General features: G+C 37.6%; 1 protein-coding gene across 4 annotated transcripts in view; it reads right to left on the bottom strand.

The window, feature by feature from the left end:
* The window catches only part of ZFYVE28 (zinc finger FYVE-type containing 28), a 151490-nt gene that overhangs the window by 12699 nt on the left and 122126 nt on the right, over positions 1–16665 (bottom strand). For 2 of the 4 annotated variants that reach the window (XM_042053084.1, XM_042053086.1), the window contains 3 exons: positions 4103–4257; positions 3416–3532; positions 1753–1857 (listed from right to left, as the gene is read on the bottom strand). In XM_042053084.1, coding sequence (XP_041909018.1) covers positions 1753–1857; positions 3416–3532; positions 4103–4257 — 377 coding nt within the window. The remainder of the gene's footprint in view (positions 1–1752; positions 1858–3415; positions 3533–4102; positions 4258–16665) is intronic. The other 2 variants (XM_042053085.1, XM_042053087.1) reach the window with 1 other exon arrangement.

Below are 16665 nucleotides of genomic sequence, written 5' to 3'. Positions count from 1 at the left end.
CTTATTTCAGTAAATAACATCCCAACTCACTTCTCTAAACATAAAACATTCCCCGTGCCAGTAGCAGCTGCCATGAAAGGCTGAAGAACCTTAAAAGCTGAGCAACATGCCAGGAAGAGAAGTGACTTCACTGTGACAAAATGTACATCCACTGTGAGAGGGTTATTTAGCATCCTGCAGTTCAGAATAACTGGCTTTCAAGTTCTCTAAGTCAAATTCACCGACAGCATCAGCATCGATCCAAAACAAAAGACAATGAATTGAAATGGTAGAGAAGGAATAATCTTGCACTCTTTTGCAATATAGCCTATACACAGTAAGGATTTTGCTTAAAGATTTGTTCTTTCCTGCACCTTCTGTGACATTCTGAATTACAGCACAATAGAAAAATCAATTAAAATGACTACTGAATAGTTCTTTATCTGCCTCCAAACCATCTTCCTCCAGAAGAGATAATATTTCTACAGTGCATTATACATGAATCAGCCCTGCTGTTCTAAACATTAGATCCTTTAGCCTGCAGCTTCAGAAGAAAGGTATGCAAGCAAACCATGGGTTTTATATAAGCACAAAATAAGTCATAAATACGCAGTATTACTCTAAATTCTAATCTTTAAGAGTTCTTTTTTTTCCCCTGTGATTTCTGATTTTTATTACAAATGACATGAACCAGTAGTTCTTTTCTGTTGGTCACCACCCTCCACATACAAGCAGAGGCACACACTGCTTATCACCCGTATCATCCTGCATTCCAAACCTCCCACTGGAAGGACAGTAGTGTACATGGACAAACACATAACAATACATCAAAGTTTTAAAGCCCAGGGAAATTACTGCACACTTGAGTTTCTGGGAAGCTCAGATACAGTTTCATAGTTGATGGTTGTCTTGTTACTTCTCACTTGACCACAGACATATTACTGCTCTGATAATTGGGCTCCTGGTGTGCTGAAACCACCACTTAGCCTTGAAGATCAAAGCTGATTGCTTTCTTGTTTGCTCCATCTCATATATCTTTTTCCTTATTCTTTGACTGCAAGTGCTCTGAGATTTTTTTAATCCATTTTTTATACTGTATTTGCCATAATAGGACTTTAGCCCATAACTAACTCCAAAGAAGCTCAGATTAATAAAAGACAAACAACTCATGAGCTTTCAGAATACTGGAACCCCAAGCAGAACCTGGAGACTTACATGCTTTTTTCGTTCTTACCATGTACTCAGAGAGAGCTGAGCAACCTCAGCAGATTTACCTAAAACTATCCTTTTCTTCAAAATAATGTGGTGAAGAATGTGGAAATATGAACCAAAATGTCTTGATCAAAGACAAAAGTAAAGAAAATACGAAAGGTACTTCTACCTTGGGATAAAGCAGCACATCCACATACGGCAAATGATATAAAAACCCTCTCAAGATTTGTTTGAGAAGACCTTACTTAGGGCTTTGCATCTCATATAGCCCTCAGAAACTCATCAGATGTAACCTCATACACTGTATTAAAGCCTTTAATATACAGACCCTTTCTACACTGATATAGAGGAATTCATACTGAATATGACAATTTGTAGACAAGTTTCATGAGGCTGTAAAGAAATATGCTCAGTTTACCTTCTGACTTTGTCTCTAAAACACAGCCTGACAACATTTTATACTCACCTTCCAGAGCCAAACACTAAAAGACTTTTCATTTTAATGATCACTTTTTACACATCAGTGTTGTCTCATTTTAATTCTTAGAAAAAAGAAAATACCTTCAAAGTCCCCATCTCTGGCTTTTGCTGCAAGTTCTGAGGATGATATACTTTCTTGACATAAAGCACAGTCTTCCAATGCTGCATTCCTTAAACCATGATTAACTGTAAAACAATTCAAAAAGTACTCATATTTTTCCAATTTTCACTTGAAAGATTCATGTTAGAACTTCTGGGATTAGACTACAGTAGCACCTTCTTAGACTTCTTGCTTTTTCTTTACCCTGACACAAACAGTGATTTACAAGTCTCCTATTCTTCTTTGGGATGACAACAGAAATGAAAGATGCTGTTATTACAGTACACGCAGTCCTCTTACTTCTGCTAGTTTAGCTGCATCCTACATTTTATTTCCCAATTCTTAACTTGGATCCTTTAAAATAAGTAGATTTTGAGAACGATGAGAGATTCCCAAGGTGAATCACACGCATCAAATCACATATATCAAAGAGAAACTTCATCCCAAAACTCCCCTTTTTCCCTGCTCATTTTGTTTATGCTTACTTTTGTCAATACCATCTTTTTTAATGCAAGAGTTCATCCATTAGAAATTATATCCATCCAAGTACTATTGACTAATATATATTTCCCAGTCATAATTCTTTACAGCTCCAGTTTCTTTATTACTCTTACTTGAAGGCCCAGGAGCTCTTGTGTTCTCTCTAGCAATTCTGTCTAACCCCATTTATTTTTTTAACAATAAAAACCCCAGTCTATTGTCACATCATGACAGGCTGCCACCATAAAACTGTTGTGGAAGTTCCAACCAGAAGTAATACAAGACTGTAATGCATGTTGTGCATTATCCCACTGCGGAGCTGGGACTGTAGATTTTTTCTGCTAACTTGGTCCAACTTTTAACTGATTCACATAGAAACCTCAATGCTTTTAAATGAAACTGGAGAAAGACAAAGTTTTCAAACTGTAGGAAAGGAAGTAGGAAAAAAAATAGAGCTCTGATCACTTTCAGATGCTGGTAGTTCTAATCATAACAAAGGACAAAGGTAATTGCAGCCTTCCTGGGATGACATGGTTATTCTTAGATAAGTTACCAGACTTGCTGCTTAGAAAAGAAATAATAAAAATGGTCATAGAGGGGAAAAAAAAAATTTCGTTGGCTCATGATCTAGTTCTGATTGTTACTTTAATTACCAAGAATTCAAATGTGGTTATTTTTCTATTTTTTAGCCACATTCTTCAATTTCTTCAAGACAGGACAGATTTCAGCATCTCAGTGAACATTCCCATCTTATAGTCTGCTCTTTGGTAATTTAAAACATACCCAGTGTGAAACAAATCAGGGGGTGGGGAATAAATCTACGAAGTCCAAACCCCGCATAGGTTATGGGCTATAAACTATATGGGCTACAAACACAGTGCTGCTGTAACACACAGAAATATGTGAACAGCAGATGGACTCTGAAGACTTTAACTCTTTAGTATTCGCCTTAAGACTAACTCCTGCGTTCCTATACAGTAACTTCAACCTGTTTACAGTCTGTTTCTATGACTTCATTTAAACTTAGGTGAAATCACTGTACAGTGAGTCCTGTCAAAAAGGTAACAATATGTTAAGGGAATTCTTGTCAAATAGTTTATGGAACCCCATAGGGCTGCTGCCAGCAGAAATTTGCTATAGAAAACAAATGTTTAGATCTTTTACCTTTCTTCTGCTTTTCCTTGTCTTCTGTTTCAGGTTTGGTTGCCATAACTTCAAACAAGGTCTTTAAGATACTTCTCAGATCACTAGCATAGTTTGTCTGCAGCTGGTCAGCAACACCTTAAGAGTTTGAGAAAATGGGTAAATCATTTCTAGACTATTACACAATCCTTAAAAAAAGTACTTAAATCTGCCTCTTACTACCAGTAATGGCCTCACTTATTTTCAGGGGATCACTTGCTCACGTTAGGAATAAAAATTGAACATCTGAATAAACTAATTCTCCATAATGGCCAAGTTACATTCTGGTTTTTATGCTACCTGCAAGTCAATACATATCTTCCTTATCCTTTGGCAGGAAACACTGAGAGATTCATTTTGCATGAAAATAGAACTGCTAAGTCAAATTTCATTCCTTGAACACAATAAGGCATCACCAGGAAAAAATCAAACCTGATATAAGCCCAAATTCTTCAACACTACAGGTCTAAAGGCATCAGCATGTCTGGCATCTCTGATTCTGTAAGCTCCAAACAGGTAACAGGTCCTTCTAAACCAGACTACAACTTAGGCCCCAAAGACAGAGTCTTCCTGAAACTTCCTCTCTAGTCCTTTCTACCATAAATTGATGGGCAAAAACTCAAAAAGCTCCCACCAAAAAACAGTTTATGCATTTAGTATTTCTCATACCTGAGATACAGACAAAAAGGCGGTGAATAAGATCATTACTGCCATGAAATCTAGATCTGATCTTCTCTCGTGTGGCAATTCTGGCAGCCTGCAAAGCGAGCTGGATTTCTTCCTGATCGATGTCATCAGATGAACAAGAACTTGTCATTAAACTGCTGTCAGAGAAAAAAATAATGTAAAGGAAAGTAATGTAAATCTTCACTCAGTTGTTCAGGACATTCAGCAAATCCTAAGGGATTTATGACTCAGTCAAGACCCTATAGTACCAGAACTAATTGCTGTAAATTCTTGTTGAAGTTAATCAGCACGTAACCAATCACCATCGCATTTGGTTTTCACTCTGTGACAGCTGCAAAAAAACTTTAAGCAGAAAATCACTTGTCTGTATTTTATTGCATTTTTCCTTAGCTATTACAAAGTGCTGCACCATTTTTCACACTAAATTCTTCTAAAAGCTCAGTCCTGAGACCATAACTCCACCAAAAATCCTGAAGGGAAATATCAAACTAAAAAGTGAAGGTGAGTTCTGAGTCAACTTAAGAAATTTATGAACGTGGAAATTATTTGGAAAAAAAAGAAATTCTGAATTATGTTACCTTAAAATAGCAAGAGTAGAATCTAAATATAACTTCACCAAAAAAATTGGAAGAGCAACAATAAAATATGATTTACACAGTAGAGGTAGGTTAATTCCCTTATAAATGTAACAGTAGAAATTGCTGAAATGTCAAACTATTGTAAAGAATGGCTCATCTACTCTAAATAGATTTAAATGTGTCACCAAATGTCTACTCAAAATTTAAATTTTCTTTTAAAAACCAGGTCCCAGACACTCTCACACCTTCACCACCACCACCACTCCTACCACTTCCCTCTTACAGAGAAGAACCTTGAAACAACCTGAGACAGCAGGGGAGGTTTGGGGGGAATTTTCAAATATCAGGAATTACCTTAAATATTTGTAAATCAAGATGTCTTCTTTAAAACAGCAAGTACTTAGGGGAAAAGTAGCACTTTACTCCTAAAAACCCTTAAATGTGAGTAGAGCACAGGATGTAATTACACTGAAGTCCTAAGGATTCACTGTGCTGACCAAAAGAGACAGGAGCCTTCTTACTCTACTACATTCAAGCCAGACGGAACACTAAACCATTTTTCTCCACATATTGGAAAGAAATGAATATTGCAATTATTACAAAAATCTAGACTATTTTGCTTATAATCATACTTTTGCTGTCCAAAACTCCAGCACTCTTCACTTTGCAGACAACTACCATGTTAAAAAAGGAGTTACTAACAGTGTAAGTAGAAATTACTTCTTTTGTTATACATGCTAACACATTTTGAGTTCAATCTGCTTTGTTCAGGTGCAGAAACATTCACCATCTTGCAGATCCCATCCTTATGGCAGTACACATGAATAGTTATTTTGGGGTAAGACACATAGGTAACATAATTATTTATAACAAAATTTTATAGGATATACTGTTGGGGAAGATGAAACAGGAAAGCCTTATAAATATGATTGCCTGACAAAAGATTTTGGGAATATGAAAACTACAGGCGACATCGAAATGAAAGCCACCTTTGAGATACCAAGTCTTAGTTACTGAACAACTGGAAAACAATGGTATGCCACTGAAGATAATCCCCTCTTGATTGAACAATACCCTCTGCTTGCAGGCAGGTCCAAGGGTCAGAGCAGACCCTACTAGCTCAGCAGAAGGGGTCCAAAGAGTAGTTTTTAGGAGTTAAGATGTAACACTCTATGGTAATATAACAATTCTTATAGGCTGTATGTAAATGCTATAGGATTTGTATCTTGTATTAGATTGGTTAGTGACAATTAGAATATTCAGTACAGAAGATGATTTATTGTATTGTAACCAGGACTTCAGGATCCACTCTACTTACTCCCTTACCCGCTTACTCTCTTACTTACCTCCTCTTCGCTTACTCCACCCTTACCTACTTGCTCTTACTTTTACACTCTTGCTCTCTTGGGCCTGCTCCGAGCTGCAGCTGGCAGCTCTAAGCAGTGCCCCTATACCCACGCCCTTTGCAATAAACCGCATGTTCCAAGATCTGACTTCAGAGATCTCTCGTCTCCGTCCGTCCCGACCGTCCAACCCACCCAAGCTCCTACAATATACTTTTTAAATTCTACCTGTAGGTTCCACAGGTAATCCTTTGAAATATAAAAGAGAAATAATTAGGCCATGCAATCTTAAAAGCCCTAGGAAAAACAGACTGAAAATAAATAAGTACTGGACATTAGTTATTCATAGCAATATCAATGGAAGATGTGTAGCATGAGTATCTTAATTGGCCCCCCATTCTTTCAAACACAGAGTAAAGAGCAGGCTTGCAGGAGACTCATTTTGTTCATGTTATCTACTGCTACTAACAAAAGAAAATTCTTGTAAAGAGATGTTATTTCTATGTTTACACTTCCAGCAGCACCATGACTGACTGGGCTTATCAGAGACACTGAGAATGAAGTGAGAATTCTCTTTCAATTTTCCTTTGCTTTTCCATAGGGGATACAGTAGATATTACAACAGCAAGCCTATCAGCACGGAAAGGCCTGTTCAAGACAATGAAAAGGTCATGTACAAATGTGGCTTACGAAGGAATAAACTGAAGGCAGCAAGAGCCAGGAAGCGATTCCTGACTCACAAGGGTGTGCAGTCAGACGACTGCCTGTTCACACGACCCCTCTCACATTCAGATAAAGGACTGTGCCCTGCAACATGGCCAAATAGCCTCTACTTTTTTTTTATTTTATGTAAGTATTTTCTTAGTGATAGTCACATATGCACCATAAATTGCTCTCCAAGGTGAGCATGGACCTCCTGACAGAGTCAAGTGCAGTCTGTGTTATTATATAACCCCAATACAAAGGTCTCTTCAAAACTCCCAATACACAGAAACCTTAATGCAAGGGAAAGCAGGGCTACTGAATCAAGGATGAATTTTCCCTCCAAATCACAGCTGAAGAAATATTTCAAAGTAAGGTGCTAAGTGGGCAGAGAGCTGTGAAAAGTGCTTTTCAAGAATACAAACTACTTGGTCCTTTGCCATTTTGCAGAAAGGAAGAAAGGCTCATTCCACAATTCTGACCAATTTTACTAATAATGTTTGCCTTTCTGAGCCTCCTCCAACTAGAGGAACACAGTTTTACCTACTTCATTCAGGGAACATGGTTTGACCTACTTCTGTTGCAGACTACTCTGTTAGATTTTGTAGTGTGTCATTAAGACTGGTCATGTCACCATAGGACTGGCTGGGACTGTTTTGTCCTCAAGATCCCCAGCACAGAGCACATACAAATTGCTCCAGTACTGTGGGATGGAAGGTCAGCACGTCTGCACATTCCTATTTATAACATACCTCCATATGCATACTCACATGTAAAGTATAGTACCCACATACAGGAGGTGAGAAAAGAGGATATTTTGTACTTGGAATTGATTGTGCTACTACAAAGAAAAAATGAATGCTCCAGAAAAATTTAAAACTGGACCTAAGAATTGCTACAGAGTTAGAAAAAATTACTCTGCCTTTACCAACACAACCAAGTCTGACTTAGACAAAAATTACTCTCAAAGAACAACAACCATCTGTTCTTTAAAGTATATCTTCCTGTTGAAGAACATAGCCAAAACCCCAAAATTGTATAGACAGTCAGAAATACTGTAAGAACAGAAACACTGCAATTGTTTCAGATAAACAGCAAAAGAGCCAGCTTTTTTTTTTATAACAGGGTGTCCCAAACAGCAGTCATTGCATCCATGCAAATAGATTCTCATGATTTTTTAAATTGATATTATAGAAAACACACCTGAAATGTGATCTACAGGGTTCAGCCTACTTTGTTTTGTTTTTTTTCTATAAGGAACACCTTTCCTACTTGGCTTATCTAATATGGATAATTTGGATCAACATTCTCCGCCAATACCAGATGTTTAGGAAGCATTTCATTAATGTCAGACTATGCTTGGATCTGGAATGTTTCACAGCCAGTATCTGCAGAATCATGTCTCACTGCAGAATACAAACAGCCATCCTACTGCTGGAGACAAGTCCTCATTTTCTCAATGTCTTGGTTGAAGGGAACCCTGAATTACCCGACGAATTAAGTTACAAAGAGATAACACCAAAATACACATGGAACTCCCCTTGTGAAATGTTTATCATAGACACAATGCTTATCATGTATTTATTTTTCAGACTGTAAAAACATTGCAAAGTTAACACATCTGAAGGTGAATATTAAGAAATAAGATGTTATGTCAAAGGTTGATTCCGAACAGTAAACCTGCTCATACCTTGTAAAGGAACAGATACCCTGTGGCAGATAAATTAATTAGCTTTTTGCTTAACTTGGCTGCACCTCCCCATTTTAAAATTACACTTCATTTATTACATTAGAAGACTAGTAAGACTCTTTCAACACTTTCAAGATGTATCTCTAGAATGGCTGCCTGGTCTCAAGGCTTTACTGTGAAATTTAGCCAAATATGTACATGCAAACAAAGGCCAATAATGTAATTGTATGTAATATCATCTTTCACCTGTGAAAACAATCTGCTTTACAGCTTTTGTGTTCCAAAGGACACTTCTGCACCAGTTCAAGTAGTAGTATGTATACATAATGGAAAACAGGACTGTGGAACGAGAAGGTTATGACCGACATTTTCAGAAGTGGACAGACATTTTAGGTAACCATCTGTGATACTGTAGGCTTTGGGCTGTGTCTGTTGGTCATTGACACTCATCCAAAACCAGTGAAAGCAGCAAAGTCTAAAACCAAACAACCAAAGTCAACTGATTCAAAGATGGTCCAAATTTAAATATTTGACATTTGTGCTCAAAACACACTCAACAGCTCTAGAAATCTGTCTGCTCACAGATGTCACCTTTCAAATTCGTCTGTTTTGTTCTTTAAACCTGAAATCTGCTCAGAACGAATGCAGAGTGTATGAGATTCTCTGAAAGAATTTCTCATTATTCACAAACAAACCCTCAGAGTATCTTAAAAGGTGCATTAAATATACAGCAGTGACAGACAAAAAATTTAAAAGCTCTATGTATCAAACATGATGAATACAAAAAAATCAACTGAATTTTCATGTTTTCAAATTAATCAGAAAAACATTTTTAAAAGAAATGCTTTGGTTTTGTTTCTTTGTCTTTCAAAATCTTGAATGAAAACCAAGAGGGGGTTACTTCTTGCAAAGGAGAAAGCCCAACAGACCCATTCTACTGTATATCACAGAATCAGAGAATGGTTAGGGTTGGAAAAAGAACTTAAAGATCATCCAGCTTCAACAGAAATATATTGATACAATTATGTCACCAAATCTAAAAGGAAATCAAGACCACCCTTTAAGTCTCTGATTTCAGGCAAGGTCTTCGGTAACAACTGATTTTCAGGAATAGGTTTCAGAAAGTTGTCATTGGTGCCTGTAAACAAACAGGGCTCAAGTTTCAGCCACACAAACCCATCCCAACTAAGTCTAAGAGAAAAACTCTGTAACAATATTACAAGTGTTTACTAGAACAGTGTTAATACGTAATTCAGTGATTAACCTTACCATTTATGTTATCAAAATACCTGCAACATCAGGGATTCCTACTCACTTCCTCTGAAATCTCCAGCAAACTACACAAGCACAGGCAGAAGTACAATGTAATTCTCTGCAAGAAAACAGGTAACACCCTCCTGCTGTAGTGTAAATTTAAAGCTGGTGAATCCACTTCACAGTGAATTCAAAATGCATGCATTACATGGTACCATTCTGATGCAAAAATGCATTTTAAGACCAAGGTGCTCTCTAGGAAAGTTTGGTAAGTGCTGTGCAGCAGCAGGTGAGACCCTTGACAAGAAAGAAACGTGAAAACTTTGCAAAAAGTTTTCTGTGATTTCACACATTTCTAATGTTCTACGTAAAAGGACATTACAGTTATAAACCATGTTAAAAGTTTTTACAAAGGGTCAGTAGCTCAATTCTTAAATATAAATTAGAGTTCATTTAAAAATTTATGAAAGACTGTCCACAAATTATAAAGCAGTGCAGTTCCTTGGACTTAAATGATATAAATTCATTTGCACTAGTTGGCCTTAACAAATCTCTCATGTCCATTATTTAATATCACATGTATTGAAAAACTAAAGATATATACACACGTAGGTGTCTCATGTATGTGAATCTCCCCATATACACAGGTACATTTAGAATATTCTAGTTCTTACAATATTTCTCAAAACACATTATCATGAGCTCCCCAACTTCCATTTTTTTGCTCATACAGAGTTTAGCATAATGGCCACTTTATGCTCTGTGTACAGTATCAATAACATACACTTTTTATCCAATCATCAATATTTAAGATTCTCTCCCATTTGAATTTTTTCATACTTATGGTAAATTAAAAAAAAAAAACAAAACAAACCAAAATGTTTGCAGGCAAGTCTATGTTATGGATCACATACAACTTCTAAAACAACTTCAGCAAGCTGGTAATTGCTCCCACTGATATTTTTGTAGGCTATAACTGGAAATCTCACCACTAACCTGTCAGCAAAGCTATTACTCTTACTCCTCTACTTCAGAGGGCTGTAGTCAACTCTGGGTTCCAATTTGCTAAAAAGAACAAACAACAACTCCAAAGGCCATGTAACGGATCAAACACGGTAATTCAGGAAAGACAAAGGTTGCATACATGAGGAATAACAAGAGGAAAATTAAAGGGGTTTGGGTAAGAGAAATGTAACTCCCGTATCAGGAAGAAAAAAACCCCAACTTACTTTGCCTCTGCTTTTTGCAGTACCTCTAGTGTTTCTTTTTGGATACTCTCACACAATATGCTAAAACCTGTTGGTTTCTACCATGCGCTAGTTTTGATATGGTTGGAAGAAAAACTGTGAAGACATGGAATCTTAAAATTATTTTAGGTGAAGTGGGTGGCTACACACTCAATTTTAGAGTCATTTAAACCCAAGCCAGAACATGTCCTAATATTTAGGTAATAGCATGTAGTTTTTTAGCTAAGAACTATGTTTTAAGGAATGACCCCAGAACCTACATTTAAAACAGACTAAAAAATGCTTTAATTCAGAACTTTATTTCTTGACTTTTAAACCCTAATATTTTATTAAGTCAAGAGGGTTTTAAAATGTAAACCCTTAGCTATTTCCCCTCTGTTTTAAGAGAAACAGCTAAAGACGGTGAAAAAAACCCTCCAAACCAACCCACCCACTCTTAAAGCACACAAAGGCTTCAGAACTTTGTCTTGAGAAACAAATAATGTAACTGCATGCAAATCCCTCTAGCTAGAAATCACCAGAAGAACTGGACTTGACTAGGTAACAGTATTATCACACGTATGAGCAATGCCCAGCTCCATTCACAGGACATGTGCTAGAAGCCCCATCTGCTGTCAACCTTTTGAATTCCTCAGTGTGGGGGGGAATTACTTCTCCTACCCTGCAAGATTTGCAGAAGCCCGTTCTTAGCTTCTCTTGCCCCTTTAGAGGTGGGCAATCCGAGGTTGGCAAATTAAAATAAGGAATTTGGCTAACAGGATTATCCATACATCCTAGGTGGTATCTTCAGTCAGGAAAAAATCGTGAGCATTGAACTCTACTGATTTTGAAATCAACAGCAACTTCTGCTCCAGACCCTGGCAGCTTCTGAGCTGCTCACTCTGCTGGAAGAACATCTTGAATCTTTCCTCAGCTGTTCAGACCTCAAACTGCAGAGCATCTTCACTTGGACTTTGCAAAAAACACAGCTGTTTAAGTAGCATCTTGCTAAACAGATCCACTCTAAGAAACTCAGGCTAAGAGAACTTACAGCTTACTCAAACTCATTAACACTCTGGACTGGGTTTTCAGATGAATGCAAAGATACGGTATTTCAAATGGAAATTAAAATAAACAACATTGCCCATGCAGAATTTATCAACTTTAACACTGCTCTCTCACAAACAGCTTTTTTGGTCATTATAGATAAAACTTCTGTAAATGTGCATATGAACAAATAACTAAAGAGCATTAGTAATCAACAGTGCTGCTTTCTAACCATCAAATTTAATGTCAGATACTTGCAAGGTACTGCATTTACTGCTTTTCCTAAAGTTTAAACCGAAAAGGGACAAAACCTGCAAGATAAAGTTATTGTAAAATTCAAGAGAAAATAGAATGGGAAAACCAAGAAGTTAGAATATTGCTTGGGTTCTATTATGACTTTTTTCAACTCCACCATGCCAATTTTTTCCACCACTTTCTTGTAATCAAACTTGCATTTAAAGCTCTCAAACATTCACTCACACTGCAAAAGGATAAATAAAATGAGATTAGAGAACAGAAATATTTAAACTTCAACAATATATACTGGACTGGAAAAACTGAAAGTGAAAACCATAGCCAGTATAGCACTTATGATGAAATGGTACATGAAATGGTACCAGCTCTGGTATCCAAGACAGGGACAGAGATACATCAGTCCCAGCTTTTGCACTTTATCCAGGACTTGACAAAGGACAGGCAGAACTTGGATACCTGATACAAATATTTCAGGGCAAAGAGCAAATTCATACAGCTCGTCAGCAATGTCCTCTGCCATAGGCAAGCCACAGCTCTGCATGGCATTGCAACAAGTGAATTAATTTAGCATCCAGTTCCCGTAGATCCACTCTTGACTTGCAACTCCTGTGCGTGGCAGAAATGGAGATGGAGAAGCAGCCTCAAAAACACTTACCAGTACGAGGAACTCAGAGATAGGGAAATTTATTAGCACAACATTTTCATATTGCTTCCATCTGTTCCCTCAAAAAAAAATACAGAACGAGCTGCAGAAGCATTAATGCATCCTAGGGTCTAGGAGAATCCCACAGAAATTCAGTATCCACATGTGGGAGTCAAAGCTGAGAAAAGCTAATTAAAGTATTAGGTGGAATCTTAAAATTTTAATTAGAGAAGATCGCTTTCTCTTTATTTTTCACCTTCAATGCCGCTGTAAGTATGAGGAAATCCTCTCTTTTTGCCTCCAATCTAATTATGGTTTTACAGTGTATCTTCAGGCACGGACAAAAACTCTGTAAAAACTGCAGTTACTATAGTGATTTTAATTACACATAATCTGAAAACTCCCAAACATGCTATTCTAAGGGCTTTACTGGGGAAAAAAACCCCTAATCAGTAAAATAAAACCTAATTTCTGAAATCTAGTAATTTTGTTCTATTACTATCACAGGCAACACCAAGTGACATTCAAAACCAGATTTTTTACACATCACTAAAATGGAAATGATTATAATTGTGGCCAAATTACTAAAAATTAAAATTGCAACTGAGCTGTGTAGAAGCAAGAACACAAACCCGTTATGATCACTTTGTGTCAGTCCCCAGCCATACGGTATGTTTGATATGCCACTTGGAATACAGCCCCCAAATGGCAAATTGTGAGGTGTCTACCAATTTTGCCAGAACAGTCTTACTGCCTCTACCACTGATGCCAGTCAGCCTAAAATACTGCCCTATTTTATTTGATTTACACTGAGAGCAATATATTCTATATTTATTTCAACCACATAAAACATTTTAACACCTCTAAAATATGAGGTTTATCATTTTAATAGGGAAAGACCAAAAAACTTCCAACAACTGAATTTTCACGTTACCACTGTAACAAGCACTTGTTAACACTAGCTGCCTGGGTTATTCCTTGGAAAAAATAAAAGCTGCATCCAGTTACTTGTTACTAAAGACAAAGATATGCATAAAATATAAAATACCTTGTAGAATATCCTAGAAAGGAACACTATAGCTTAGAAAATGCTGCGCCATTTTGAGATTTTTTTTTTTTTTTTTTTTGTCTTGCAGGGTGAAGAACAAGATAGGCATGAAACATATCAAGAAGAATCCTGGTGGTGAAAACCCAGAGACATCTGCTTCAGTAACATATGTCTTGCTGACTAAAATCAGAAGCATAAGCTGACAGACCTCATCAATGCTGACTTTTTTGTTTTGCTGGTACTGCTCAGCTGGTTGTCGGGGCAAGGGATTTAGCAGCAAAACAAAAGGACTGTATACAGCAGCAACCTATTTATGACTGTATTAATGCTGCCCTCACACTGCTTGAGTGACAGAGCTGTGCAAAACTGCACAGACTCTCAGTGCCTAAGAGACACACATAGAATTTACAGTTCAAAATCATTAGGCAGGAATAGCATCTATACTGGAAGTCATTCAGATTTGCTCAAGGTATAAACCCCTTTCTCTTCCAACAATTCTGTTCACCGAGCTCTATTTCCAGGACAACCTTTTTCTGGTTATGAGCAGCCTCTCCATAAAGAAGAGCTCTACAGAAAAAAAGGAGAAAGAAAATCTACAGTAATGCACTGATCAAACCAAAAATGACAGTAGAAAATATTAGTGCAGAATGAATCTGTCATTTTGCATAGCTTCAATGTAACTTGACCAGGGTAACAAAGGTAAAAGTGCAAGACAGAAGAACTGGAGACAGAGCTGATCAGGTACACTGACACTTCAGTTAAAATGCTTTGTTTATGTGTTTGCTGTCCTCCACATTATGATCTACAAGTAGCTGTGATTTCTGTTAAAACCTGCAGGCATGTAACTTGTGCTGTAGCTTTGACAGCTTAAACTCTTGACTATGAAATGAAAGAACTGAATTCTTCTACTATAATTCACAGTCCTGGAGAATAACCAAGTTCTTTTTCCTTCTTCAATCCTTTTCAAGGCACTGCGTTCTACTGATGAGAAAGCACTGTATAAAACCTGCTTCTGTAAGAAACTGTCCACCCACATGAATCTTGCTTGGTTTGTGAGATAGGCAAGAAACTGGCTCAGACAGAGCTCACACTCAGAGTGCTGATCAATGGTCTATACTCAGGCTGGCAGCCGGCCACAAGTGGGAATCCCCAGGGATGGACACTGGGCCTCACATGTTCAACATCACCACAAATAATCTGGATGACAAGACTGGGAGCACCATCACCAGGTTTGCTGATGACACCACACTGGGTGGTGAGGTGGATGTGTCAGAAGGATGAGCAATCTCACAGGACTGGGACAGGCTGGAAGAGAGAGCTGGCAAGAAGAGCGCAGAGTTTAACAGAGACAACTGCAAGGTCCTGCAGCAGTGACAGCACCAAAGAGCCTGGCACAGGCTGGGATCCTTTGCTGAGGGGAACCTGGGGGACTGGTGGACAACAAGCTGAACAGGAGCCAGCAGTGAAGCTGCTGCAGCAATGAAGGCAAATCAGATGCTGGGGTGCACCCACAGGAGCACCACTAGCAGAGATGAGAGATGTGACCATCCCAAACTACCAAGAGCTTGTCAGGCCACACCTGGAGTACTCCTGTGTCCAGTTGTGGTCTCTTTTTCTTTTCAAGAAAAGGAACAGACAGACTGGAAAGCATCCAAAGGAGGGCCATGAAGATGATGGAGAACCTGTCCTAGAAAGAGACTGAAGGAATTCAGTATTTTATTACCTGGAGAAGAGAAGGCTCCAGGGGCCCCCACCATAGTACATAAAGAGTGGCTGTAAAGAGGATGGAGGCTGACTCTCCACAAGGAGCCACATGGAGAGGACAAGCTGTACCAGGGGAAGTTTCATCTTGATATAACAAAGAAATATTTTACACTAAGAATGATCAATGTCTGCCCACATATACACAAATACAGATATTCTAACTGAAATATTCAGATAAATATCCCACTCTAATTGCTGGCAGAGTCTTGATGTTTTTGGCATAAACTTTAGTCACAATTCATTGCAGATACTGACTTTTACAGACTGTAAACAATGGGCTAAAACTTCAGCACCAATTTTTGTAAATGCCTAAAACAGTAGAAAAGTATACCAAAACCCACCAGTATTCAAGCTGCAATGACATATCTAAAAAAACCCCAAAAAACCTGCTGACTAGGGAGAAAGCATCCAGTGCAACATTAAGGTTAGTTTTAAGAATTATTTATATTAATTTATTGGCTCTTTATAAACTTAAAATGAAGACGTAGAGTTTATAATGTAAAGTTTACTCTAGGCAGGCAAACACTTGAATATAGATTCATCAGTATTTCTTCCTCCCTGGCACTCTTGCACCAAAAACCCCAATGAGACTTGAAATCAAATAATTGCAAATACCTTGTTCTTCTGTCATCTCACTTATTTTTCCTCATCATTTCAAAAGCAACATTTTTCTTGTATTTTCTTGTTCCAGTCTTTCAAAGAACCTAGGTCCAATCTTTAAGTGTATCAAGGCCTCTCAATCTGTTAGCAGATTAAGAGGCTTCACTTAGGTTTCCACTCAAATTAATGGCTATGTCAGGATCTGGTCCAGTAATTCAAACACATGTTGAAAGCTGACAAACTCCTGCAGTTTATTTTTAAAAACTACTGACTTTACTGTTTCAAACACTTAAATGGGTAAGATTTCAGCAGTGTATTTTATTAGCTGCCTGTTTACAATTTAGTAAGTTATAGTTATATTAAAAATGGTTCTAAAAATAACATTTATGGAAAGA

This window comes from Corvus kubaryi, unplaced genomic scaffold (assembly GCF_017639235.1).
Source record: "Corvus kubaryi isolate FWS band 111438036 unplaced genomic scaffold, C.kubaryi_AGA036_p1.0 split1-131, whole genome shotgun sequence".
Taxonomy (NCBI): Eukaryota; Metazoa; Chordata; class Aves; order Passeriformes; family Corvidae; genus Corvus; species Corvus kubaryi.
Note: the sequence above shows the minus strand (reverse complement) of the source record. Positions and strands in the feature narration are given on the sequence as shown.